The following is a 25,340-nucleotide window of genomic DNA, read 5'->3' as shown; positions in this document are numbered from 1 at the left end:
GTTTCTTGGATATCTTCTGAACAACTCCATGATATCATTTCTACCTGTAGACAAGTCTCAGCTTTTGCAAACGTATTTCCCTTCACTGACTATTCCTCAGATGTCCCTATCAAGAGATATCTTGAACCCTAGGATTTATGGCAACAGTGACTCTAATGATTCCAAATTTCAGAGTTCACATGACTTTTGGATCTGATAGTGTAGAAGACAAAAACTCTAATCCAAATAAACATCTTTAAAGAAAACTAACTAAAGGTGAGTTTTTTTGTGAAATTTGTTAAAGCTTCTGCTGGTTTAAGAACTTTTGAAAGGGATTGAAATATTTTCATTTATGATTTCCATCAAGAAGTAAGGACTCAATTTCAACAGAAAGCCAGTACAGCTCTCAAGCTAATCCCTTTGGCTTTTGTTGTTCGTTTGTTCTGGTAGGTGGCCTTTAGGCTTCCTGAGTTAGTTTACCTTGTTTTGAGTAGCTGCCATTTCATGAGACTTGTGATGTTTAGACTTCACATGAGGAAAATACAGTGGTACCACAAATTGATTTGAGCTCAACACTGTTATCTATGTCTTGCAATCCCTCTCGTGCATTTTGTGAAGACAGATATTTTTGTGTGGCTCAACCAGATAATACTCAATCCTGGGGTTACATTTCTTATCCTAATTCCACAGCAGAAGGTAGCAACAAGTGCCTCAGAATTTGCATGAGGGACTTGTTCCAACGGTGTCAAAATCAAGGTAGTTTGATGCGATGCTGCTAAAACAAAAAGAAGCCTTTAAACATGAGGAAGATGATGGCTGCAACTTGCGTCTTTCAAACTCTACATCATTTCTGGAACCTAGGACTACTTCAGGTTGTGACAGATGATGATCACACTAATGTGGTACATCTACAAAGGGTTCCAGAGACAGAATTCTATCCCTTCTGCAGAGTTGCTGTGGTAGCATGTGAGCTGACATTTCACATAGCCTCATCCTTCAAGCTGCTTACATTACTCCCAGAAGAAAATACTGTGGCAGACTTTCAGCAGATCCAAGGTAGACCCCCCACAAATAGATGTTCTTTAGGTTGTCCACCAGTGGTGCACTATTTGCCTCCACTCTAAACAAACAGCTATCTTTGCACCAGAGTCCCTTTCAAGGAATCATGAAGAATTACTTATTTTCATTTCCATGGAAAGGAAAATTCCTTTATGATTTCCTGTTTCCTGTCATTCTGAAGGTCCTTCTTGAAGATTCAGAAAGGCAAACCAGAGATGATGTTTATGACTCCCTTTGCAACCTGGCAATATTGGTTTTCCCTCCTTTTTCATCTAACCAATGGCATTTGTTACAGGTTACCACACAGGATGCAATTCTTCACACAGGACAAGGGCCCTCTTATCTATTCAGACTTCAAGACCTTGAATTTCACTATGTGGACTATAAGAGTTTTCCTTTCAGACACCTTTACTCTGAGGATGTGCTCCAGGTATTAAAGGAGGCAAGGAAACCTACTATTTGAAAATCTTATGTTTCTAAATGGAAGAGATTTTCTAAATGGTGCCACAGTAAAGGTCAAGACGCATCCCCTATGGTGGGGTCCCTATGATCCTCATATATTTCTGTGAGCTGTTCCACTCTGGCTTGACATTCTTCTTTGTTAAAGTGTATCTGTCTGCCATTTCATCTGGTCTACAAATTTCCTAATACTTCTTATAGGTTGCATTTATGTGGACATCAGTAACATACAAATAATAATGAAGCACTTTTTTAAAGCATGTTTTAAGAGCACTTGGAAAATGTCGTAAAAGTAAAGGTAATTGCTGAAAAGCAAAGCAAACCTAAAGGCGAGCATTTAAACATAACATAAAATAGTGACCTCGAGTGTGGCATATTTCCAAAAAAGTGTATCCCAGTGCCATTAACCTGGATTAGTCAGAACCTAAATCAGGTACTTGTTAATGCAGAAGTAACAAGTGTTGCCATCCAGCCTGTTTGGATAATCCAAAACCTGCTGAAGACATGTACAGTTGAAGTTGTACCTAACAAACTCAAACAAATGATGCCCCTTCAGCTGTCAATTACCCTCATCAACAGTCACCACAGGTGCTTTTACCCTGGAAAGTTTGGGGCATTGCTTAGGGCAGACTAAGTGACATGGACCAAACAGAAGGCTGTGTTGCAGATCAATGTTTTGGAGATGAGGGCTGTTCTAACATTGCATATAGTTAAGGACTGTCTTCTCCAGGGTGCATTAGCAATTCATGCAGACAAATATGTTGGTAGTGTGGTGCGTCAACATAAAAAGGGGAACCATATCTTGCCCTCACTGTCAGGTAGTTATGAGGATTTGGGAATGGGGAGTATTCTCTCAGTGTTTTCTAATAGCAATGTACATCACTGGCTAACTCCTTAGGACAGGCTGAGCAGGTATTTTCTGATGCCACATTCATGGTCCCATGTAGATTTTATTTTAATTGTATTTATCCTTTGTTGACTGAGTTAGTCTCAGTAGGCTATTGAACTATTTTCAGGAGAGACCTAAGCTGATATTTCTGCCACTAAGAGAATTTTGGCTTGGGCATGAGGGAGCTTCCCCTAATCTCTTCGATAGGTGTTTTGGGATCTTTTGCTTCCATCTCAGCTATCACCATCTCAAGCAGATGGGACCTTGGTTTAATGTCTCATTCAAAAGTTGACACACCCAGGATTGTAGCATCACCGGTGCTGCACTGCAGTGTCAGCAAACCAATCATGCTGACTATAGGGATATGGCCCACAGTCTTCTGCTCTGCCAGCACCAAAGTTGTGAACTTCCAGCTGTGCCACTGCAGGTGCCTTTGTTGGCGAAAGTTATGCTGTTGATCAGTTTACAATCCCTTACCTCTACCAAATGCATCAGTTGCTTCTTCATCCTTCCACATGGACAAACTCCAAAGGATGCTGAAGTCCACAAATGGCCTATGGGGCTGCTTTGTGCCTTACCCACCTATTCCCCTAGCAGTGTGATTCCTACAGAAGATGAAGATGTGCAGAGCCAGACTAGTTCTCATATCCCCCTTTTGGTCTTGTCAAGTGTGGTTCCCCTCTGTTTTGGCGTTTTGAGAAAGAAGCCCTTGCTTCTGCAACCTTAGCTGGGCCTTCTATCCCATTCATCCAGAAAGCCTCACCCAGACCTATAGTCGGCAAACTAATCTTGTAATTTCTTCAGTTACCTTAGTGCCTAGGGTCCCTGCTTACCTTCAAAGAGAGGTCCATATCATTAAAGTAGCTTATGTGCTTAGTAAAATTTACAGGAGTGAGTGAGTGGAAAAAAAATCTCTTTGGGCTCATCAGCAGAGTTGTTTGATAAAGGCTGTAGTATTCTGCAGTAGTATGTACATGAGTTGTTTGATAAAGGCTGTAGTATTCTGCAGTAGTATCTACGTGACATCTGTTTCAGATTTCCGGAAAGGATTCAGGTATACATTTCTTGCATTCCCCAAAAGTTTGTAAAGCTGTTTTAAGAGGCACATTCCTCTTGAGACTTGATAATCCATTTACTCCATGGGGTCTCAATTTAATGTATGAGAAACTCAAGTCAGCCTCTCTACAACTATGAACCAGCAGCCAGATTGGACCTCAAATACATTTCCTGGAAAATCTGTTTTTTAGCGGCTGTACCATTAGCAAATGATGTCTCAGAATTGCAAATTCTTTCATGTTTCCCATCTTACCAAATCTTTCATAAAGACTTTTTATTTTTTGTTTACGAACTAGCCCAAGCTTTATCCTTGGGTTAGCTTCAGAACTCAAACTCATCCTTAATCCATCAGTGTACCAGTTTTCTTTCCTCAGTACTCCAGTAAAGGTGAATATAAGCTTCAGTGTTTTGATGTTCATAGGCAATCAAGATTTCTACCTACAGAGAGCAAAAGACTCTAGAAAAGATAATTTATTTATTCCATTTTCTTCAACACACTAGACCAACAATATCAAAAGTTAAATTGTCCAGGGAGCAGTTAGCCTTTATTATATTTTGTTACACCTCTAATAATAAGCAATTCTTGGTAAAACCAATGTACATCCAGCTAGCTCTATTTCTAGGTATTCGACTAAAAAATAGTGGATGATGTTTTTGCTGCTATGATATTGGTTTTACTGTATAATTTTGTAAGATTGTATAATGTGGATGTGATTCCAAGGTCCAGGTCTTCTTTTGGAACCACTATTCTGTATGGTATCCTGTCATGATGCTACCAGATCTTTAGCTGGGGACTCTGTCCTTCAGTTCTGAAGTGGGCAGACTAGATGATGTAAGCTATAAAAGATATGTATGTGACATAATGATAGATGTTCATCATATTATTCACTATTGCAGTCTGTTTTAATTCTTACTACTTGGGATATCTGTCTGCAGATATCCTGATGGGCCAGCCTGACTTCCATAGCCCTGCCTTTCCCCAAGGCTTTGGCTGCATAAGGATGTTGGTGGTGTAATATGGTCTGTCTACTTGAATAAACCCTCGCTGCCTTCTTTCTTCCCCCTTCCAAATTGTCACCATAATATGTTCACCATATTGATCACTGCTGAAGTAGTCTTAGCTATATGGGTTATATCCTGCCAAGGATAAAATATCCAGACAGACAGCTTCCATAGCTTCAGGGCTTCTTCCATGCACTCAAACCATCAGTCAGCTTGAGCTCAGTTGACTTAGTCAGATAATTTTCCTGGGGGGGGGGCTTCCACTTTTAAAGAATTATTTCTTCTACTCTACTTTTCTTACTATATAGGAAAGTTATTTTTAAGGTAGGAGTTTGTGTTTTAATGGACTGTCACAAGACTTAACTGCACTTGGAGTGCACATTTTGCTGTCAGTTTTAAAAGTTGGTTAAATGTAATTGAAAACCTTTTTTATGTGGAGAAATTGTTTCTTTTCCTTTTTTGTGACTGACAATGTTTTAAAGTGCGTTTTACTTTTTTTTGGTGAAAAAATTACATTTAAAGACTTACATTTTTTATTGGCTCTTGCTGCTTATTTTCCCTGGGAAAAGGCACCTTTTTCGGCTGGACCATTGAACAAACTACCAGTCACAGGGTCAGTCGTCCTTTCAGCCACAAAAAGAAAAAGTTAAGCAAACAGCCTTTGCCACCATAGCAGGCTAGCAGTTTACCTCAGTCCCAGGTGGGTGACTCTGTTGCGGCTATAGCTTGTTCTTCAGACCACTCATCTCTTACCCTGGGCCCCTCTGGTGTGTAGCACCTATGACCACTATGGACCTGGAGTTAGTCCCCTCAGTGGGCAAGGGAGAACCACTCTTGTCATTCCTGGGATAGGGAGCAGGGAAGTCCGTCTCTGACAAGAGAACTACCCCTGTGGCACAGGGTGTAATTTCACTGAGTTTGGAGAAAGACCACAGGTAATGCAGATCCAGTTTACAGATAATTTGGGTGGGTTTAGCATAATGGTTAAAATCTTCACTTCATAGATACAAGGTTCATGGTTTGATTCCAACCTTGGGTTATACTGGCTAGGCTTAAAATGGCCCTTTGGGGCAGCATGTCAGTATTTGCCTATTCCTGTGCCTAAGGCTTTCTTGTTTAGTCAGAATGTTGTGCCCATTCCTGAGGAATGTACTGCTGCCATTAATAACACTGCTGGCCCATTTTTCCTGTCAAAAAGAAACAGAAAATTAAACATGTATTTACTCTTTCTCAAATTTCCTTAGACAGGAGTAGTGTACTGGGTCTAGTGCTGATTTTAATTTGTGCTACTGATCCTTCTTTTAAGGTGTTTATTTTACCAAAAAAAAGAGGGATACCTCTTTTCTCCTGAAGAGGTTAAAGATTTTGAATCTAAACAGGAAAATGAAGGTGCAGATACAGGTTTTCTCCTCATTTTCTGATTCACACGCCGAGGAGAGGTCAGTTTCTGATTCTCCATGTGGGGGATTCTCTTTCTATAAGACTATTTCACAAATGTACCAGTATTTTCAGTGGGAGAACACTGAGGTTCTCAGTCCCTCAGAAAATAATATGAGCTGTTATGAAAGGAATTTCTAGAACCTACACCCATTCCCCCAGTTCTGTCATCACTGAAAGTTGTATTTGTCACTGCCTGCAATTTTCCTGATATTCAGCCTGCTGCTTCCAAAAAAGCAGACAGAACACTCTTCCCAATGCAGCTGTACCTTTAGTTTATCCTACAGCTGCTATTTTTTGTTAATTCCAGTCTTATTCTTTCAAAGATGGGAAGGTAATTGGTAAGTACTAGAAAATGTATGCTTCTACAGCTATGAATTTCAGGTTCTTGAGTTGTCAGACTCTTATGTTAAAGTTTATTCTGTCAAATCGTGAAAATGAGTCATGTTTCAACTGCAGTATTTCCAGTGAGGAAGAATCTGTTTTGAATAATATTGTTTCTTCCATTGTACAAGTTGCACCTCATTGTCTACAGTGTGTGAATGATTCAGTTGATACTTCTTCCAGGGCTGTGGCCACTGGCATTGTTTTGAGGAGGTTTGTCTGACTGTGTTCTTAAAACCCCAGAGATGATGAAATAAATGAGATTTAAATGCTCCCTTTTATATGACTTTGGTTACTCTGGTGCAGAGGTTACCAAAAAGTGTTACGAAAGGGATTCTTTGATACAGGGAATCTCTTTTAAGATTTTTCAGCTGTTCTTTTCCAAACCTTCTAAGGTGTTATCTAACCCCTCATCCAATTTTGACAAATAACAACAGTCTCAACAATATGCTGGTCAACAGACATTTAACAACAAATGTTAGGGGGGAGTTCCAAAAAGAATTCAGGAACCCCTATCCCAAAACCAAGGGCAGTCTAACAAGTCAGAAGGGACACCCCCTGGCAGTCTATCTTCCCTTCCAGAAAGTCTGAATCTCCACTTTTTTCTTTGGCAACAGATAGTCTCTGACAAATGGGTTCTGAAGATTATCCATCAAGGTTACATATGGCAGTAGGAAATATCTTCTTTCCAGGGGTTAATTCCTTATCCACCAGCCCAGACTCATTTATTTCCTGGTCCTTCAACACATGCTGTCCCAGGGAGAGAGAGAGAACCAGTTCCTCTTTTCTAAGTTGGGAAAGGATGTTTATCCATGATTATTTTGGTACCAAAGAAAGAAGATTCTCAAATAGCATTTCTTCCAGAGGAAAAAATAGATCTATATCCAGATCTATTCCTAAGGTTTTCCACTTAGACTTTAGTCACCATGAGGAAATACCTGGGAATTGCGAATCTTCTGGCATCTGTAATTCCCATGATACTCATGGCATCTGTAATTCCCATGATACTCCTGGCAACACTCAATGTGAGAAATATGTAGTGGTATCTGAAATCTCTTTGGTCTTGGCATCAACACTCTGTCGTTTCATTCCCAAGACCAGGGTTTGTCAGAAGCAAAATCACTTGGAAACAGCAAATATCCCTAAATCCGGTCTCCCGTTCTCCCTCCCTGCTCCAAAGCAGTCAGTCACTACAGACTCCTCATACTTTGTTTGGGGAGCAGTTTCAGGAGGGATAAAAGTGCATGTTTTTGGGACACTAAGGACAGACTCAAGTTACAGAAATATTAGATGCTTTCCCTGATCAAGGCACTCAACTGTCTGAGTATTCTTTTGTTCTCAGGACCTTATCAAGTTGTTACAGACAGTACCACAATTATATGGTGCATCAGCAAGCAAGTGGGAGCCAGGCTGTATCTCCTTTAGCTGTGTTAGGTTGGGATATAGTTTCACAGCACAGTCTCACTGTACAGGTATTCTACATTCTGTCAGATCACAATTGTGTAGCAGACAAGCTGAGCAGAACAAGAGCAGACCCTCATGAATGGAAACCATATTAGGGGGTCTTCCATGATTTGATACAGCTGTAGGGAGTACCTCAAGTAGACCCGTTTGCCTCCTCTCTAAACAATCAGCTGGCAAGATTCTGCTCCAGGACTGCATGCAAGAATGCCTGGAAGACAGATGTATTTTTATTTCCTTAGACAGGTATGTTCCTGTATGCTTTTCCACCCTCTCTACTGATATCCAGGGTACCTCTTAAAGTTTCAGAAGGATCTCCCAAACTTACTGTGGTGGGTGACTCCCTTCTGGCCCAGTCAACAATGGTTCTCCCTTTTCTTGGAAATGGCTTGAGACAGTTTCCACAAGCTTCTTCACAAAATGGATTTGATACACTGCGATCCAGTCAGCTTCAACTGACTGTGTGGATGTTAGGGCCTTACTTCCATTTAGGCACCTATTTACTGAGGACATGCAGCAGGTATTAATGGAGGCACAAAAGCCTCCTACTAGAAGATCATATATTAGCAAATGGAAAATAATTGCTAGTTGGTACCAGCAACATAATCCTCACCCATTCAGGGCCAACTGTTCTTTGTTTTTTTTTCAATATTTGTGTGAATTACTATCCTATGGTCTTTCTTATTCCTTTATTAAGTTTCATTTAGTGGTCATTTCGACATGCCTGCTCATGTATCCTCCTTTTTCAATGCATTCTGACGTAGAAATGTTTTTGAAAGGGGTTTTACATAAGAGGCCTCCAAGAAAACTGGTGGGCCCTCATTGGGATTTTAATTTTGTGGTAGAGAAACTAATGCTTGCTCTATTTGAACCAGATAATCTGGCTGACTGTTCGTACTGATTGCTCTGAATTCTGCAACAAGATTATCTGAGTTGTAAACTCTTATGGTAAGTTAGCTTTATCTCATTTTCCAAAGAGGCGGTGTTTTTTTTTCAGAATCTGTCCTTTTATGCCTAAAGTGTGGTATGCAAGTTCACTTTAAGAAAAACTATCCAGCTCTCCATTTTCCTTCCTGAACCTGAAAATGAGGGAGAAAGGATACTCCATGCATTGGATGTCCACAGTCAACTCTGGTACTATCTTGACAGAACAAAATCTTTCAGATCTTCAGATCATTTCTTTTTGAAGGTAAGAAAGGTCAGCCTATGCCATAACAAGTGATTTCCCAATGGTTGTCTCAGGTTATTAGCTTTCGTTGTACTTAACACAACAAAACAATTCCAGGCAGGGTCAAGCACACTTTACCAAGGCCTTGGCTTTTTGGTAAGGGTTGGATTCCAGAAGTGTTCTGGAAGCAGCAACTTTGTCCTCGATGCATACATTTATAAGGCATTACAAGCTTGATTCCTTCTCTAGGTCTAGATCAGGCTTTGCTAGGACCATTCTGCAGGGGCCCTTGGACCCTTACCCTTCCACTTCCCAAATGTAGTAAGTTAGGGTAATCTACCTGAATAGGTAAGGGTACTGCAGCAGTGATCAATATGATGAACTTAGTACAGCTATGTAAGTAAACTTACTGTAACAGCAGATGTTTGAATGATTACTGCTGCAGTAGCTGCTGTCTCCCTCCATCCTGTTTCTTGGTGTGTTGTTTATGCCAGTGTGTGAATACTTATTTTTGTTTTCTCCTAACATTGTATTTTCAGGGCTCAGTCTCCCTGTCTCTGTTGGTATGAAAACTTTGAAAGACTTGGTGCCTACATCTGTTTGCTTAATTAGCTGAGCTAAAGCCCTGGAACTTTGGAAGGTGGCCAGCTGTTATATCATTGGCAGGATGTAACCCATATAGCTAAGTAAACTGCAGCGTTAATCATGTGAAAAGCTACTGTTATGGTAATTTTACTACTTGCACAACTGTAATTTCCTCAATACAGGTCTTGTTGACCTCTCGCGGGACTTCTGGTAGGAGGGCTGTTTTGTTACAACAATTCCTTTGGCAATATTTTGATTTTGATTAGTGGTTTTACACTTGATTCTTGCAGTCTCAATCTGGAAAGAGAGAGAAGTTGGAGGGGCATTATGAGAGTTAGTGAAGGAGCTTGGACTTTGGGAAAAGATGTGATTTAGAGTAGAATGTCTCCTGCAGTGACTACTCTTTTCAGTTTTGAGTTGAACAAACACTGATAATAAAGGTCTTTATTTATGGTAAGTACGTAACTTTAATTTTTCTTGCATTAATTCTGCATTTTTCTGCTTTATATGTGCATATAGATTATGTTTAGGGAACACATTTGACTTTGGTTTACCAAAGTACCTCATGCCTTAATCACTTGAAGGCACACAGCCTTTTAGTTCCCTTAATAGCACCCTGTGCTGGTTTAATTCTTAGACAACCTGTGATGCTGCACAATTAGTGCAGACTTCTTGTTCAGACTGTCTGAGATAGCAGAGCACATTTACAGATATTTTATGTAATAAGACATTGATGCAAAAGAAAAGAAAAAAGTAAATATTCACGTGTGTGTATATAAATTATACATATGCACGCGCGCACACACACACACACACACATATATATATACGCATATGGGTGTACTGTATATATTTGAAAACTCACTTCTTTGAATATAAACAGTAGACCCGTGTTTATGCGAAAGTGCACTTAAGCGAAAGTGCACTTCCGTGAGCATCATTTCAGTGGACCGATAAAAAACAGTAAAGCATTGTTTTGCAGGTTGGCAAGCCCCCCTGCACCCCCCATTTGGGGGGCTGTGCCCCCCACACCTACATTCTTAAATATACCAACTCCGAGATCACACTACAGTGGGGAAACATGTAAATTCCCTTTCCCCACTGTAGTGTGCTTCGGCACCTGTGTTCCTTAGTGGTTTGTTGAACCGTTCTTTGCGAAAGTGCACTTTCACAAAACCGAGAATCCACTGTTCGTTTTCGGACAAGTGGAATTTCGGTCCTTTTAAGTAGACCCATGCATATATATGCACACATATCTATGTATAATATGCTTATCTGTACATATGTATACACACATCTAATCAAAATATAATATGCAAACATTTATTTTCACCTTTCATCTGTACTTAAAACAGTTACTCTTCTTTCTGTTTTGTGGCACTGTAGGTGGAGAGGGAGCTGTGCTCCGCTTCAGCAGAATTTGAAGATTTTGTGCTTCAGTTCATGGACAGGTGAGCTTAACATGTGAATTTATGTAGTCTTGAAAACTAATTTAGTTTTAATTTCATTATTTTTGGACACTTGGCTGTCCTTGTAGGGGTGTGTAGAAAGCACATCTTAACTCCAGGATAAAGTACATCATCTGTAAGACTTTGCATGTTGTTTAGGTGCTTACAGTAAGCTAGTCTGGAGCTGAATTTTTAGATGGCTTTCACGGAACTAGATAACATAACTGGTGGTATACTGTGCAGAATCAGGGAAAATGTAAACCTTTGTCAGTTATGCTAAACAAAATTCTAGCATGTGAATACATCTCTGAGCTATTGCAGCAGGTCGTTGTGTTACCAGTTCATAAAGTGGAGTGGTCATATTTGACCCAAATGTAGATAATTGTGAAGAGACACCACGGACTGTTGTCTTTGGAGAGAATAGGAGTTCCTGGCCAGCGATGAGTATTTAAGGAAAGAGTTTGTTCTCATTTGCGTAACATTAGATATCCTAGAGAGGGTACAGTGGTATGATAATCTCTTGGACCTAGATACCATGCCCTTGCTTATACATTGAGCAATATCAAAGGCTTTTCTTACTGTCTTGGACCCATGTTGGTTGAAGGCTAGGTTATTATCTGCATGAATTCCCAGATCGCTAACTAATGAGTCAACTTTTAGGGGTGTTTTATTGATGCTGTAGTTACCTGGTGTGTTTGACTTTCCAAAAGGTACTATAATAAACACAAAAGATATCATTCAACAGCTTGTTTTGTTTTTATAGATATTGAAAGAATAGGTAGTGATAAGAGCATTTTGGAGAAGATTCATAGGTTCCTAGGTGTATACTAGACTAACGACCACTAGGCTCCTTATAAGTATAACCATGCAACCCAAATGTGACCCACAAATTTAATTTATGTAGGAGATGATTGACTGACCACCTCTGTCTGTCAGAGACATAGGTACCAGAGTACGGGTGAATTTCTGATTATCCATCCATTGGCTCAAGTTGCTTAAATAGGGTTAAGGAGGAACACTGCTCCAAATGGATGGGGAGCCTGTTCTAGAGAATGGGAAATCTCTGAGAAAACTCTCTCCCTCTCTGTCTCCAACAGGTCCTATTTACGTGTCAAACAAAATTTTGGTCTGTTAATCTAGTTGTTCTAATGCTGATTGTTTTGTGGCTGTGGAAAAGGTTCATCAAAACAGGTTCCAGGGATGCATTGTATGCTAGGCAAGGATCACCTCTCAGAAGTCTGTATGATACAGGTTAAAGAATTGGGGCTTTGAAGGAATCATCGTAAGACATTGTTTACCTCCTGTATTCTTTTTTGTAAGAGATCTTTGTGGACATTCTAGTTGTTGCATGTGCCTGGTCAGGCACATACCAAGGGCAGCATTGTACTCTGGTCTGATGAGAGCCAAGTACATACAGTGGTATGATAATCTCTGTGGACCTAGATACCATGCTGTTGCTTATAGGTTGATCAATATCAAAGGATTTTCTTACTGTCTTGAGCACATGTTGGTTGAAAGCTAGGTTACTATCTGCATGAGTTCCCAGATCTCTGACTAATGAATCAACTTTTAGGGGTGTTTTATTGATGCTGTAGTTACCTGATGTGTTTGACATTCCAAAAAGTACTATAATAAATTTCTTGGTATTGAGTTTTAATCCTTGGCTTTGGTACCAAGTGTTTGTCTGTGTTGGACTTTCCTGAAGGGTGTTCTCATCTTGTGGGGATTCAGTGACTGTTTCCAGTTTGTAGTCATCTGTAAACTTGGTTAGCCAGAGGTCTTTGCCAATATTTTTTACATCAGATAAGTAGATGTCAAAGAACAGTCAGCCTAGCACATATCCCTGAGGACTCCACTGGTATCTGGCCTCTTTGTGGAAGTGGCCTTACTGATTCTAACCTCCTGGGTCGTATCAGTGAGCCAACTAACTATTTGGCGTATTATAAAGGGTTTTTACCCAGTTCCATAAGTTTGTTGACAATGCCTGACTTGGGGTATTGTGTCAAATGCTGTAGCCAGTAGGTAGGCAGTTTGCATAGCTTTCCTCTCATCCATTTCCTTAGTGACCATTTCATAGAAGACCACCAGATTCAGTAAGCATGACCTTCCTTTGACAAAGCCAAACAGGGAAGGATCCAGTGTCTGGAAGCCTCCTAAGCACTTGATAATTTCCTTGATAATTCTTTTCACAGCTTTGCAGATAGGACTAGTCAGAATAATGGTTTTGTATTTTCCGGGATCTGTTGAGGGTCCTCCTTTATGAAAGGGGATGACTGGCGCACTCCTCCATTCACGTAGCACCAAGCCTATTATAAGACTATAGTTAAATAACGACTCCACAGGTCCTGATAAATTGTATTTTAGACTGATCAGGAGGCATCCTGTGCTGGTATTGGTGCCTATTGAAGCCATGTTCTTGGCTTTATTGAGCACAGCCAGTGCATGCCCCCTAGTTATAGTTGAAGGGGTTATGTTTCAGGGGGTGAGAGGGATGGATGGTAAGGCTGGAACTGAATTTGTCCACTAATGGGTTCGCTGTATTGCCAGACTCTGAGAATGTGGCACTATTATCCACCACTTCAGCACATTGCTGTGCGCAGTCCATGAGATTTCTGATATAGCTGAAGAAGGCAAGCATAGCTGTCATTCACCTGGGAAGCTACAGTAACCTCAGAATTGGTTTTGCTTGACCTAATTTAACCCACTTAGTTGCCCATTTATTTTAATGTTAGAATTTTATCTTTATGGGAGTTACCCTTCCTGCTTTTTGCCATACTTTTTTCTCTTTGGTTGTATAATTTGAGATGCCACCTGGGGCTTATCCTGGGCTTACTTCTGGTAGGTACAGCAGCCTCTTTGCTGCCATTGACATGGCTATACAGAGTTTTTGAGAGCAGTTCGGCATAGGCTGCTTTGTTCTTGGGATATGGTGGGACATTCAGTTTTGATAAACTGCCACATAATGAAAGGTAATTTGCCTTGGATTAGTTCCTGTTACTGGTTTTAATGGGATTAGAGTTTATTTTTGATTTTGAAGGAGGCCACTTTATGGGCAAACCTTACCAGGAAGGATGAGACATTGTGTGGGCTGGTGAGCATGAGATCCATTTTGTTGGAACCTCTAGTGGTTGTATTCACTATTTGGTCAATGTTGTTTGTATTTACAAAGTCCTGGAATCTCTGATGTCCTTCTATTCTCGTGTTGCAGTATTCCAAACCCTTGGGTTTTGCTCTCTTGCTAGATGAATGTCTGGCCAGTATACAAAAACTTCTAGTCACTGCAGGGTACGTCGGACTTCTGACATTGGCTAAGGGAACGTGGGCCATAAAAGTGACGTCTGCACGTACCAGACCTCAGAATTTCTCTGCCGTCAGTCAGACATCAGCTGTTCCTGCTGTCCTGGCCGTCGGATTGTCTTTTCAAAAATAAGTACTCCACTAGGGACGTTTTTATTCTTTTGGGTCACTGCATGCCTGTTTAGGTTCATGTCATCCAGGAAGGGAAAGTGTAGGTCCGATCATCAGATCGCCCATAAGGATGTCCATGCACTTTGCCTTTTTTGTTTATTGGTAGGTACTAGGCTATTGGCCCAAGGGCCTACATAAGCCTAGCCAACAAGGCTTTCTGGCTTACGCCACCCAAGAAAGTTATTTTCCTGTACACGCGACCTTAAGTCCTGCTCCATCTGTCAGGCCTTCATCCCTCAAACCTTACGCAGCTGTCTGCAAACCTTGAACATTTATTTAGAAAATCAGCACCTTAAGCGCTTGCCTATAGCTATGGAGGGGCAGTCCGGTCAGCCCATCGAACCAACTAAGAAAAAGGCCAAAATTTGCTAGGCCTAAATCCGTTGCTGCGCCTCCTCCACCCGATGTCCCTCCTGTGGCCGATGTTAGCCTGGAGGAACGTTCGGTCACCACCAGTATGGATACACTGAGTACCGTAGGGGAAGCCGCAGAACCCATAGAGGGAGACACGTCCTTGGAGGTAATGCAGATGTCCGCTATCGATAGTGAGGGGGAACCTCAGCTTGTACCGGCCCCCCAGACGGGTCCTTCCACTACTGCAGATGTTAGTGAACCTAGGCCTGCCTTGACCCCTATGCCTTCTAGGCCTTCTCTGAAAATTAAACAGAAAACAAAGCTTGTTTCTTCTTCTGTACAGAGCCAGCCAGACTGGCAGGCATTTTCTCAGTCTCTCTCCAGTGCTTTTGCGACTCTTAGGCCTGCTACTCCCTCATCTTCCCCAGTGGCTCCCCGGCATCAGGCTCAAGATATTTCTCAATATGAAGCTGAGGAATCCTCTGACTCTTCTTCAGAGGATTCTCTGTCCTACATTTCCCAGTTACCATCTCCCCTTGGTTATGCCTCCCCAAAGGAAGATTCTGTTGAGACAGATTCTCCAGATGAGGATTGCACCTTTGGGGAGACCCTTTCCAAAATGAGGGAGTTCTTTAAGTGGGATTCCACTGAGATGACAGAAGTTCAGAAAAGATATTATGATCTTCTACAAGTGGACACCTTCAGCTATACTTCCAGTCTTCCCAGCTTTTCTGGATGCTTTTAATGCAGTCTCTGTGAATCCTTATTCACAGACAGCTCTCCCTCGAAGACCTGACAGATTCTACAAGGTGAATAATAAGTAAGTAAATAAAAGCAAGCCAACTGCTGAAGGCAAACCCACAACAAAACAAATATCAGAAAAAACAAAAAGTAGGTCAGCTAGCACAGTTACCAAATGAATAAAAAGCACAATAAATAGACCAATTTATTAAGGTTAGCAATTTGGCGAGGTTGACACTTCTTCAGACCAAACTAAAACAAAAGTGCATAGCTGTAGGGCTTGGCCCTCTGTTACTTCTGATTTGCAGTTTATTCATCCCATCTCTGGACGGACTTTCTCACCCAGGTTCTTAGCTACATGTAGGAGTAATAATTTGGTTTATTTGACCGCATGTTGTTCATGTGACTCTTTCTATGTGAGCAAGAACACATGTTAACTTAGGGAATGTATCCTTGAACATATTGGGAATATACGTAATAGTGTATCAACTAATGCTTTGGCTAGTCATGAGCTGTCCTTTCCAGGGCATAACAAATTTAGTTTGAGTTTTGCTGTTGGTCTCTCCCAGCATTAGAAGAGGTGATCTGAACAATTATATTGAAATGATTAAGTTAAAGTGGATTATTTCCCTCCAGGGTCATAAATTGCCATGGCTTAGCAGTGATATCCCCCTCAAACCTGCCTGGAAAATGAGGTGGTAATTATGATCGGTTGGTCCTCGATGGTTTTTTATTACTTGCCTGCAGTTATTGGCTTATTTTTATTATATAATTGATGCATACACTTTTGTTCTAGTTTGGTCTGAAGAAGTGGCAACCCTGTGAAAGCAATAACCTTATTAAATTAGTCTGACTTTTTATTGTGCTTTTTATTCATTTGGTACCCGAGTTGGCTGACCTACTTTTTGTTTTTTTCTGAGATTCTACAAAGTCCCTGAGGGGGGCAAATTTCTTATTAAATGCCCTGTATCAGACCCTAGTACTGTATACTTTCAGCTACTAAGCCCTTAAAACTGCTTCCATCCACCTCAGTTCTGCCTGCAGATAAAGACAGCAAGGCCATGGAGCACCTTGGAGAAAAGATTTATACCTCATCTACCCTGGCATTCAGGGCAGTAAACTCAAACTCATGTCAAAATATGACCTAGCCCTTTTAGGACAAACCACTGTTTTTGACTGAGATCCCAGACTCTCCTGCCAAGGCACAGATATCCAGCCTTATAGCCTTGTCTTCTCAGGTCACTAGGCATTCTAACAGGTGCAACTACAATGCAGCTGAAGCCTCTGCCAGATCTGGTGCATCTGCCTCAGTCTTGAAATTACAGCCCTTATCTGATGATATTAGGGCAAAACTATTGGATGTACCTCTGCCATCCTTGGGACAAAGGTGGCTGAGTTGTTCAAAACTCTACAACAGAAGGGGAAGGAGTTTCAAGACCTGAATTACCTGTTTGTTTCTCCTGTCCCCAAATTCCACAGGAATTACTCCTCAAAATCTCAGTTTATAAGCAAACATTCAGCTCCTCCTCCTCCTTCCAGAGGCAGAAAGAGCACCAGGAATTAACAAACTCCTTCCAGGCCTGCTTAGACTCTGACCCAGAAGCCTCAGTTTCAGGACAGGGCAGGTAGTCTGTGACTACCTGCCATTACTGAAAAAGCCTCTTGATTCCACCCCCTTTCCCTAAGACTCTCTCACTGTCTCCCTGTTTGGAAAAACATTACTTCAGACAGGTGGGTCTTATTCATCATAGAAAAGGGTTATTTCATGACTTGGATCACAACACCTTCCTGGAGGGGTATTCCACAGCCACCCAAAAAGCAGCTTCCCCTTTTTCAGACAGTTATAGACAGCCTTATTTCCCAAGGAACAATTCAGTGTGTCCCTATGACAGAAAAGGGAAAGGGTTTCTATTCCAGACTCTTCCTAGTCCCAAGAAAAGATTGTCTCTGGATAGATCTTTCCCACCTCAGTCTTTTCCTGCACGTACCCACCTTTTGAATGCTCGCTCTGCAGACCCTCTTCCCCTTGATTTTACCTTGGGGATTCCTAGCCACCTTGGACATCAAGGATGCCTACCTGCACATTCCCATAAGGCCCAATTGCAGGAGATGATACCTACAATTCTCTGTGGGCTCCTCACATTTTCAGTTCTCTGCCTTGCCTTTTTGACTTTCTACAACACCAAAGGTCTTCACCAAGTGCTTGGCATCAGTGATTGCCTTCTGTAGGACTCTAGGGATTCAAATATTCCCTTACCTGGACGGCCTTCTGATCCAGGCAGACTGTTCCAAATCCTTGCCATGCCACCTACAAACAGTAATATTAGTCGTTCAAGCATTGGGTTTCAAGATAAACTACCCCAAGTCTAACCTCTGAACCCTTCTCAGGACCAAATATTCCTGGGATGCAGGATAAGGACAAATGTCATGAGGCCTTTCTGCCACCTCAAAAGGTGGAAAACTTAAGGCAGTACTTGCTGTGTGTCCTTCAAGTCACAGTCTTGACTTCCAGGCAGTACCTCAGACTCCTGGGTCATATGAGATCGACTATTCCCATGTTGCCATTGGCAAGGCTCCACATGAGAAAGTTGCAGTGGTACCAAAGGTCTATATGGAAACAGCACCGTCACTACCTAGTGTACAAAATCTCCTTCCTACCTTGCCTCAGGAAAGAGATTCTCTGGTGGTTGAATCAAGTGACTTCCAATCCAGGACTCCCCATACAGGCTCCCTTGCCAGTATAGGAGATGTATACAGATGCCTCAGATCTGGGATGGGGAGCAGCCACGGGTTCCCTAAGAGTCCAGAGCACTTAGTCAGACTCCATCAGACAGGAACATATCAATATCAGTGAGATGACAGCAATTCTTCTGGCCCTGAAGGCTTTCCAACATATGCGGAAACAGGGACCCCTAAATTTGTTCACAGACAGCATTACATTTCTGTGGTATGTGAACAAGCAGGGTGGAAAAAATCCTATTTGCTATGCAGACTAGCTCTTCAAATCTGGGAGCTTGCCATACAACAGGGAGTCACTCTGCAGGCATTGTATATATCCCTTCAGAGTAGAACACCTAGGCAGACACCTTGAGCAGGTCCATGTCACAGTCCCAGGAATGGATGGTCCACAAAGATGTGTTCTTGGACATAGTCCACAAATGGGGTACATCTCAGATCTGTTTGCCTCCCCTCTGAACAGACAGCTTCCATCAGTTTGCACCAGGCTACCCAGTCCTCTGGCAAGGGCAATGGATGCCTTCTCAATCTCTTGGAAGGGGATGTTTCTGTATGCATTCCCCCATTCCCACTTCTTCTGAAAGTCTTACTGAAAATCCAGCAGAACAAACCAAAAATCTTGGTGACTGTTTTGGCCAAGATAGCATTGGTTCCTCCTCCTCCTGCATTTAGCCAGGGGAATCACCCCAAGTTACCTCCTCACAGAGTGGACCTTCTGAAACGGGACAAGGGATGACTAATCCATCCCCACCTACAGTCTCGGAACCTTACTTTGTGGGTGATAGAATTCTGATCCCTTACAGACAGATTTACAATGAGGGACATGTTCACAGTCCTGCAGGAGGACAGGAAACCTAACACTAGGAGATCTTATTTGTCTAAATGGAAAAGATTCTCCATATGGTGTCTAGAAAGACAGTTGTACCCTTTTCAGGGTGATGTTCTCGGTACTGTCATACCTGTGTGAACTCTTGCAGACAGGGTTGGTGTACTCCTTTGTTAGAGCCCACCTTGCTGCTATTTCAGCTTGTCTACCTCTGGAGCCCCCTTTGGCATCTTGGTTGCCTGCAAAGTTATTCCTGAAAGGAGTGCTGCATCTCTGGCCCCCAGGAAACCCGTCCCGCCCTCATGGGACTAGCTTCTAAGGCCTCTCTAAAACACTGCACTTGGAAAAGCAGTATTCCTGATAGCCTTGACATCAGCTAGGAGAGTGTCAGAGCTACAGGTCCTCATGGCTATTCCCCCTTTCCTCACCTTCCACAAGGAGAGGGTAACTCTTAGGACCAACCCTTCCTTCATGCCCAAACTGGTCAATGAGTTATCCTTAAACCAAGCTGTTCACCTTGCCACCTTCTTTCCTCATCCTCAGAATGACGGTGGGAGAGTCCTACACTCCATTGATATGCAGAGACAGCTTAGGTTTTGCCTTGACAAGACCAATTCTATCAGGAAATCAGACCAGTTGTTTGTCTCCTTTCATCCCAGGTCTCTGGGGAAAGCAGTGACAAAGCAGACCATTTCTGCCTGGATATCCAGGGCAATTTCTTTCTGTTATACATACCATGGAAAAGCCTTAGGATCTTAGATTAAAGCACACTCCTCTAGGCTATGGTTTCATCTGGTGCTTTCTTTAAAGGGCTGGACACTGCCTCAATTTTTGAGGCAGCTACAAGGACGTCTGTCCACACCTTTACTAAACATTATAGATTAGATCACATTTTCAAATCCAGGACTGGATTTGCCAAGGCAATCCTTCATGAATTCCTAAAAAAATAGCTCCACGCTTCCACCCTCTTCTTCCCTTTGAGCTTTGGCACTCAGCCAAGGGTTTGGAATACTGCAACGTGAGAATAGAAGGACATAGAATAGTTGTGTAAAATCTTACAATGACCATTGATGTCCTCCTCTTCCATGTTGCAGTATTCCTTCTTTTTCCTTCTTCCATTAAACTGTCCCTTCTCGGATGGCACTGGACTTGTACAGTTGTCCTGGGACTGGGGTCCGACTGGGGTGCTCATTTCTGAAGTCTGGTACATGCAGATGTCACTTTTATAGCCCACGTTCCCTTAGCTAACGTCAGACATCCCATGTACCCTGCAGTGACTAGAAGCTTTTGTATACTGGCCAGATGTTCAGGTAGCAAGAGAGGAAAACTCAAGGGTTTGGAATACTGCAACATGGAAGAGAAGGACATCTGTGGTTATGGTAAAATTTTACACAACTATTCTTTCCTGTAGATTTGAGGCAATGTAGGACTCCCAGTCTACAGAGCGGTAATTATAGTCTTCTATGAGTAGGGTGTTAGGTTGGATGGTATGTGCCTACAGCAGGTACAAGTTTGCATTGTGATCTTCTTTGGGGATCAGCAGTATCAGAACTTGTCAAGAGGTTTGGGATGCATGGCTAGGCTTAAAAAGGCCCTTGTGAACGTTAGCTTAGTAAACACCTATGAGCCTATGGACATGGAGGATGACCTGTAACGGACTAGGCTCTGGTGTGGGATTTTGTCTATGGTGATATGCACGTGGAGGAACTTCAGCACCTCATTCTGTTTGACCAGCCTAGATGTATGCTTGCTATTGATGTATATTGAGAGACCACCACCTTTATCTCGTCTTTGCAACTATTGGTGTAAAAGTGTGGAAGACACTGAAATTTTGCACTGCTGGAGTACTCTCTGCTACTTTGAGCCCATGTCTCAATAACTGCACAGATGTCTGTATTCTCGAGTGTGAGGAGGGCTTGGAGAGAGTGAAGTTTTTAATTTAGGCTCCTGGCATTGAGCAGTAACACCTTAAGGATCAGCTGGGTTGATTTTGCTTTGTCAGTATGTTTGTCAAATTGGCATGAACTAAAAAAAGGCACTAATAAAGTCTTAGCCAGTATTCAAAAGCCTAGAGGAGAAGGGTGCAGACCATCCTTGAGAAAGCAGCATGGTGTGTTAACCATGTCCTCCCAAGCTGACAAATGCTGGATCCCCTCAAATGATACCAGAAAGACAGTTGTTGAAATCAATCATCTTTTGCTCACATCCTGGCATTATCCTCGGTGATGGTAATATGCCATTCAGTGCTTGACTTGTACGAGCTTGAGAGACACGGTCTGAAAGCCCAATAATGTCTCTCTCCATATAGTCCAGGGAGGTACATCTCAGGTCTTTTACACCCATATGATCAGTGTTGGAATCGTACTGGTACCTGAGGCATATAATGATTTGAGTGCTTACGTGATTTAGTGGAACTTGGCTCCATATAAGTTACTAACTGTTATCTTCTCATTGTTAAGCTTGGTTAGAGGGGCATCAGTATATCTTACAGTGGAGTCCTGTGTGACGAGAATCCAGATAAGTGTGTTTGCTTGCCTTAGGGGCTTAGTGTTTGGGGCTTCACTGAGAGTGACAGTATGTATGGTGTTAGGTGGTGAATTTTCTGAGTACCTTTGGACTTGTTGAGGGGTTACTTTGGCAATGGGTGGTTTAGGTGATCTTTGTTGTTTTGGATAATTTTTTCAGTGCCTCAGCATATATTTAGTCTGTGTTTGTGTTGTGTGATTTTAATGTGGGTGTTGTGTGAGGTTTTGACAACCTGATGTGTGCTTCCATGTGACAGTTTAGCTTCCAGTGTCATCATTCAAGTACACCTCTCGTATATCTCTGCTTCTTTAAGGTTTAAGTGGTTGTCTGTAAACATAAGACAATTGCTACATTGTCTCAAGATGCTCATCCACTAAGCTGGCTGCAGTGAAGTTAGGAAATCCATACTGTCCAGTCCACTGATTGGTAAATATCAAGGGGTGGTGCATTGGGGTTAGAAGGCTATTGATGGTATTTTGTTGGTGCATTCCAATAAGGGTGCTTTATTATTGCAGATTTTGCTTAATGTACTAAATTCTCCAAACTTTAATGTTTTTGCAGTACTGAGTTGCACTAAATCTGTAGGTATTGCTACTCAATGTCCATCTAGCTGCTGTAAGGTTGTTGGTATGCAAGATACTTTTTCTTTGCTGCTGTTTTATAGTGTACAGTTTGATGGACTGTTCTACAGGAAACAATTTGCTTTCTCACTGTTTGCTGCTCTGCAGGACACCACTAACCCATACAAATGTGCAAAATTTATAGCCACACAGAAAAATCAGAAAGCCAACTAATGAGCCCCTCTGGCCAGAAAATGACTACACTGCATTGTGCATTTCCTAGCTCAGATAGACTAGGCAAACACTTCCTACCACAAGATGAATAAACCCAAACACAGTCGAAGAGACACACAAGTAGAATGCTACCACAAAACAATTTAACAGTTAGCTGGAAATCCTTTGCTGAAGCCGATTTTAAGACAGTCGTACAACAGAAACAGTGAGAGGAAGAGCAATTTTTTTTATACAAAAAGTACAGTAAAATGCACATACAAAATATGGAAACAGTAGTGATCACTCAGAATAACTCAAACAGATGTGATTTAGCAATCAGAATTGCTTAACTTTGCCTGGATGGCATTGGATTGCAAGTAAAGTACTTCTGGAATGCAGGGTAGGACTCCAAGCTTTGCTGAGCTGTAGAAAAATGAGCAGGAGACTATGTAATAAAGGAGGTTTACTCAGGAGCAGTATTGGTTTGTTGGGTGGGCACTCAGTATCTTGTATCCGTGAAAACAATGAACGGGAAGAGTACATAAATAACTTAAACAGAAAAGAGCAATGAAAGAGGGAAGGGAGGGACTTTGGGATTCAGATTACCATAAAGGGTGGAGGCAAGAGACACGGCCTTATAAAAACCACCACAGCAAAAGGGTGGGAGAGTTGGGAAAATTTTTCAAGCAGGCTAGCTGGTGGCATTTTTCAGAAACTTTAGTTTAATATGTTAGTCGGGCATGGGGCAGATGCAGAATGCAACTTTAAGCAGGTAAATAATAAGCAGAATATAAAAGCACTGAAACGCAAACTGGCGCAGAGATAGTTCTCTCACTACTGAACCTCTGCTGCAGTTTAAGGTACCAGACTAAGCAGAAATTTACCACTAGCACTGTTTATGAAAAAATGCAGTATTAAATAACTGAGGCTCAAATCTGGTAGTAGTACACAGAAGGTTTGAGATACAAATGGATAGCTTTTACACGTAATTGTACTTGTGGAAATAGAAGTGCAGAATACTGCAGAAACACAATCATCCCACAACTGCAAATTAAAATACAAGGCTAAGTGTCGCTCTTCTGGTCAGAATAAAACAGACAAATATTCGTGGGCTCAGTTAAAGCAGGTTTATTACACACAAACGCATCAGAAATGAGGCCTTGCAACTTAAACTTATAAACAGACTGACTATTACACTCATACATGTTAACAGTCTGGCTATTCTCTCAAAATGGCACTGCTGCCTGCAGATGCTCACTGTTTATATGCATGTGCTAAATCTGGAAATGCTTATTAAAGGTACATACACATGGCTCTGATCTACACTAAGATCCCAGAAAAAAATGCAAACGAATAACTTTTTTTTTTTGGCTAAAACATGGAATTTAAATATTTAACAGAGTTGAAATAATTTACTTTACTTTTTGATGAAAAGCTAGTTACTCAGAGTTTCATACCTCTCCATGTTTTGGAAGAAGATGGAAAGATTTTGAATACTGGTTTTCTATTCCCCATGTCTTAATGAACATCTATACCATGGTTTAACAATGGAGAATTTATTTATTCATTTGGCACTGGTTAGAAAATTTCCTAAATCTGCACCCCACCGTTTTTCCATTCTGTTGTTACTTTTGTGTGTTAATTTTAAAGAAATTTTGTGCTTTCACTTTTAAATAAGTTTTTTTTTGTGTAAAATCTGCTCAAGTGATGTGATATGGCATATAAAATGAATAGTGGGTAATGCACATGTTAGATACAGAGGAAGCTTATAACAAAACCAGTTTGTTTTTTTGTAAGGAATACATTTTTTTCTGTCCTTGAAGTATTGCTTCTTGTTTTGTGATTATATTTGTTTTGCCATGCATCCAGGGGAAGATTGTATTTCCTTGTGAAGTGTGGTGTCATATATATATATATATATATATATATAGTTCCCCTTCAAAACATCTAAAACCCATAACATCTAAAATGTGCATCACAACATTGAACACTACAAATCACATGAAAATAACATCCCCTCCACATATACCGACACCAAACTAACAAACACACTTTTTACTATATTTCTGCAGGGGTGCAAACCCCCCTGCATTCCCTATGTGGGGGGCTCTGTCCCTCACACCCCTCTTAAATTAAGTATACCAACTCTGAGATTGCACTACAGTGGAAAAAAGCTAATTTCCTAACACCACTGTATCACAATCACCATAAAGAATGTACACATAATATCTACATCACTTACCTGTATGGCCTAAAAACACATACAGAGTGGCAAAATAAACACTATATAAATAGTATAAATTCCTACACTATATAAGTAATAACTATAGAAATAAAAACTACAACATCTCATAGTGATACTACAAGATTAACAGATTAAACTGTAACATTTACACGGTTGATGATGCACTATTAATATTAAACATTTTAGGTGTTATGAAATTCTATTTTATGCATTTTAGATGTTATGGTCTTGATGTTTTGATTTTAGATGTTATGGGTTTTAGATGTTTTGAAGGGGAACCATATATGGTATTACTAGAGACTCCTGACTTGAGCTCTTGCTCCCTACCCATAATGCCCTGCTCTGCCACAGTATCACAGTACCCCAGATCTCATTTCTCGCACTTTGATTCCCATCGAGTTCCTTGGCTTGAGCTTCTCTGTGTGTTGGTGAGTGATTTTTTTCGTATTATTTCTTTCCCTACCTGTCTTAATTTCTTCTCTAGGTTTCTGTCTAGTTTCAGGTTTCTGTCCGTCAGTTCTTTAAAAAAAAATCTTTTCTCTTCTTCTGCCTTTTCTTAGCGTTCTCCTTTCCTCACGGCTGATCAAAAACCATTAGGATTTAAGAAGTGCACTTCCTGTGGCAGAAGATCCCCTTATCTGACACCCATGGGGAGTGTGTATATTGTTTGGGGCCTCAGCATCTGGATTCTTTGTGAGATTTGCAGGGATTTTTATCCTCGGGCTGTGGTGGACAGGAGGAGTA

The 25,340-nt window shown here is 41.3% G+C and overlaps 1 protein-coding gene across 1 annotated transcript in view; it reads left to right on the top strand.

Annotated features, from left to right (window-relative positions):
* PSME4 (proteasome activator subunit 4) overlaps positions 1-25,340 on the top strand; it is a 2,990,260-nt gene that overhangs the window by 883,886 nt on the left and 2,081,034 nt on the right. The window contains exon 13 of the mRNA XM_044055122.1: positions 10,866-10,930. Coding sequence (XP_043911057.1) covers positions 10,866-10,930 — 65 coding nt within the window. The remainder of the gene's footprint in view (positions 1-10,865; positions 10,931-25,340) is intronic.

Source organism: Protopterus annectens, chromosome 1.part2, assembly GCF_019279795.1.
Source record: "Protopterus annectens isolate FY-2018-M chromosome 1.part2, PAN1.0, whole genome shotgun sequence".
NCBI classification, from domain to species: domain Eukaryota; kingdom Metazoa; phylum Chordata; order Ceratodontiformes; family Protopteridae; genus Protopterus; species Protopterus annectens.
The sequence above is the reverse complement of the archived record's forward strand: the minus strand, read 5'-3'. Positions and strand labels throughout refer to the sequence as shown.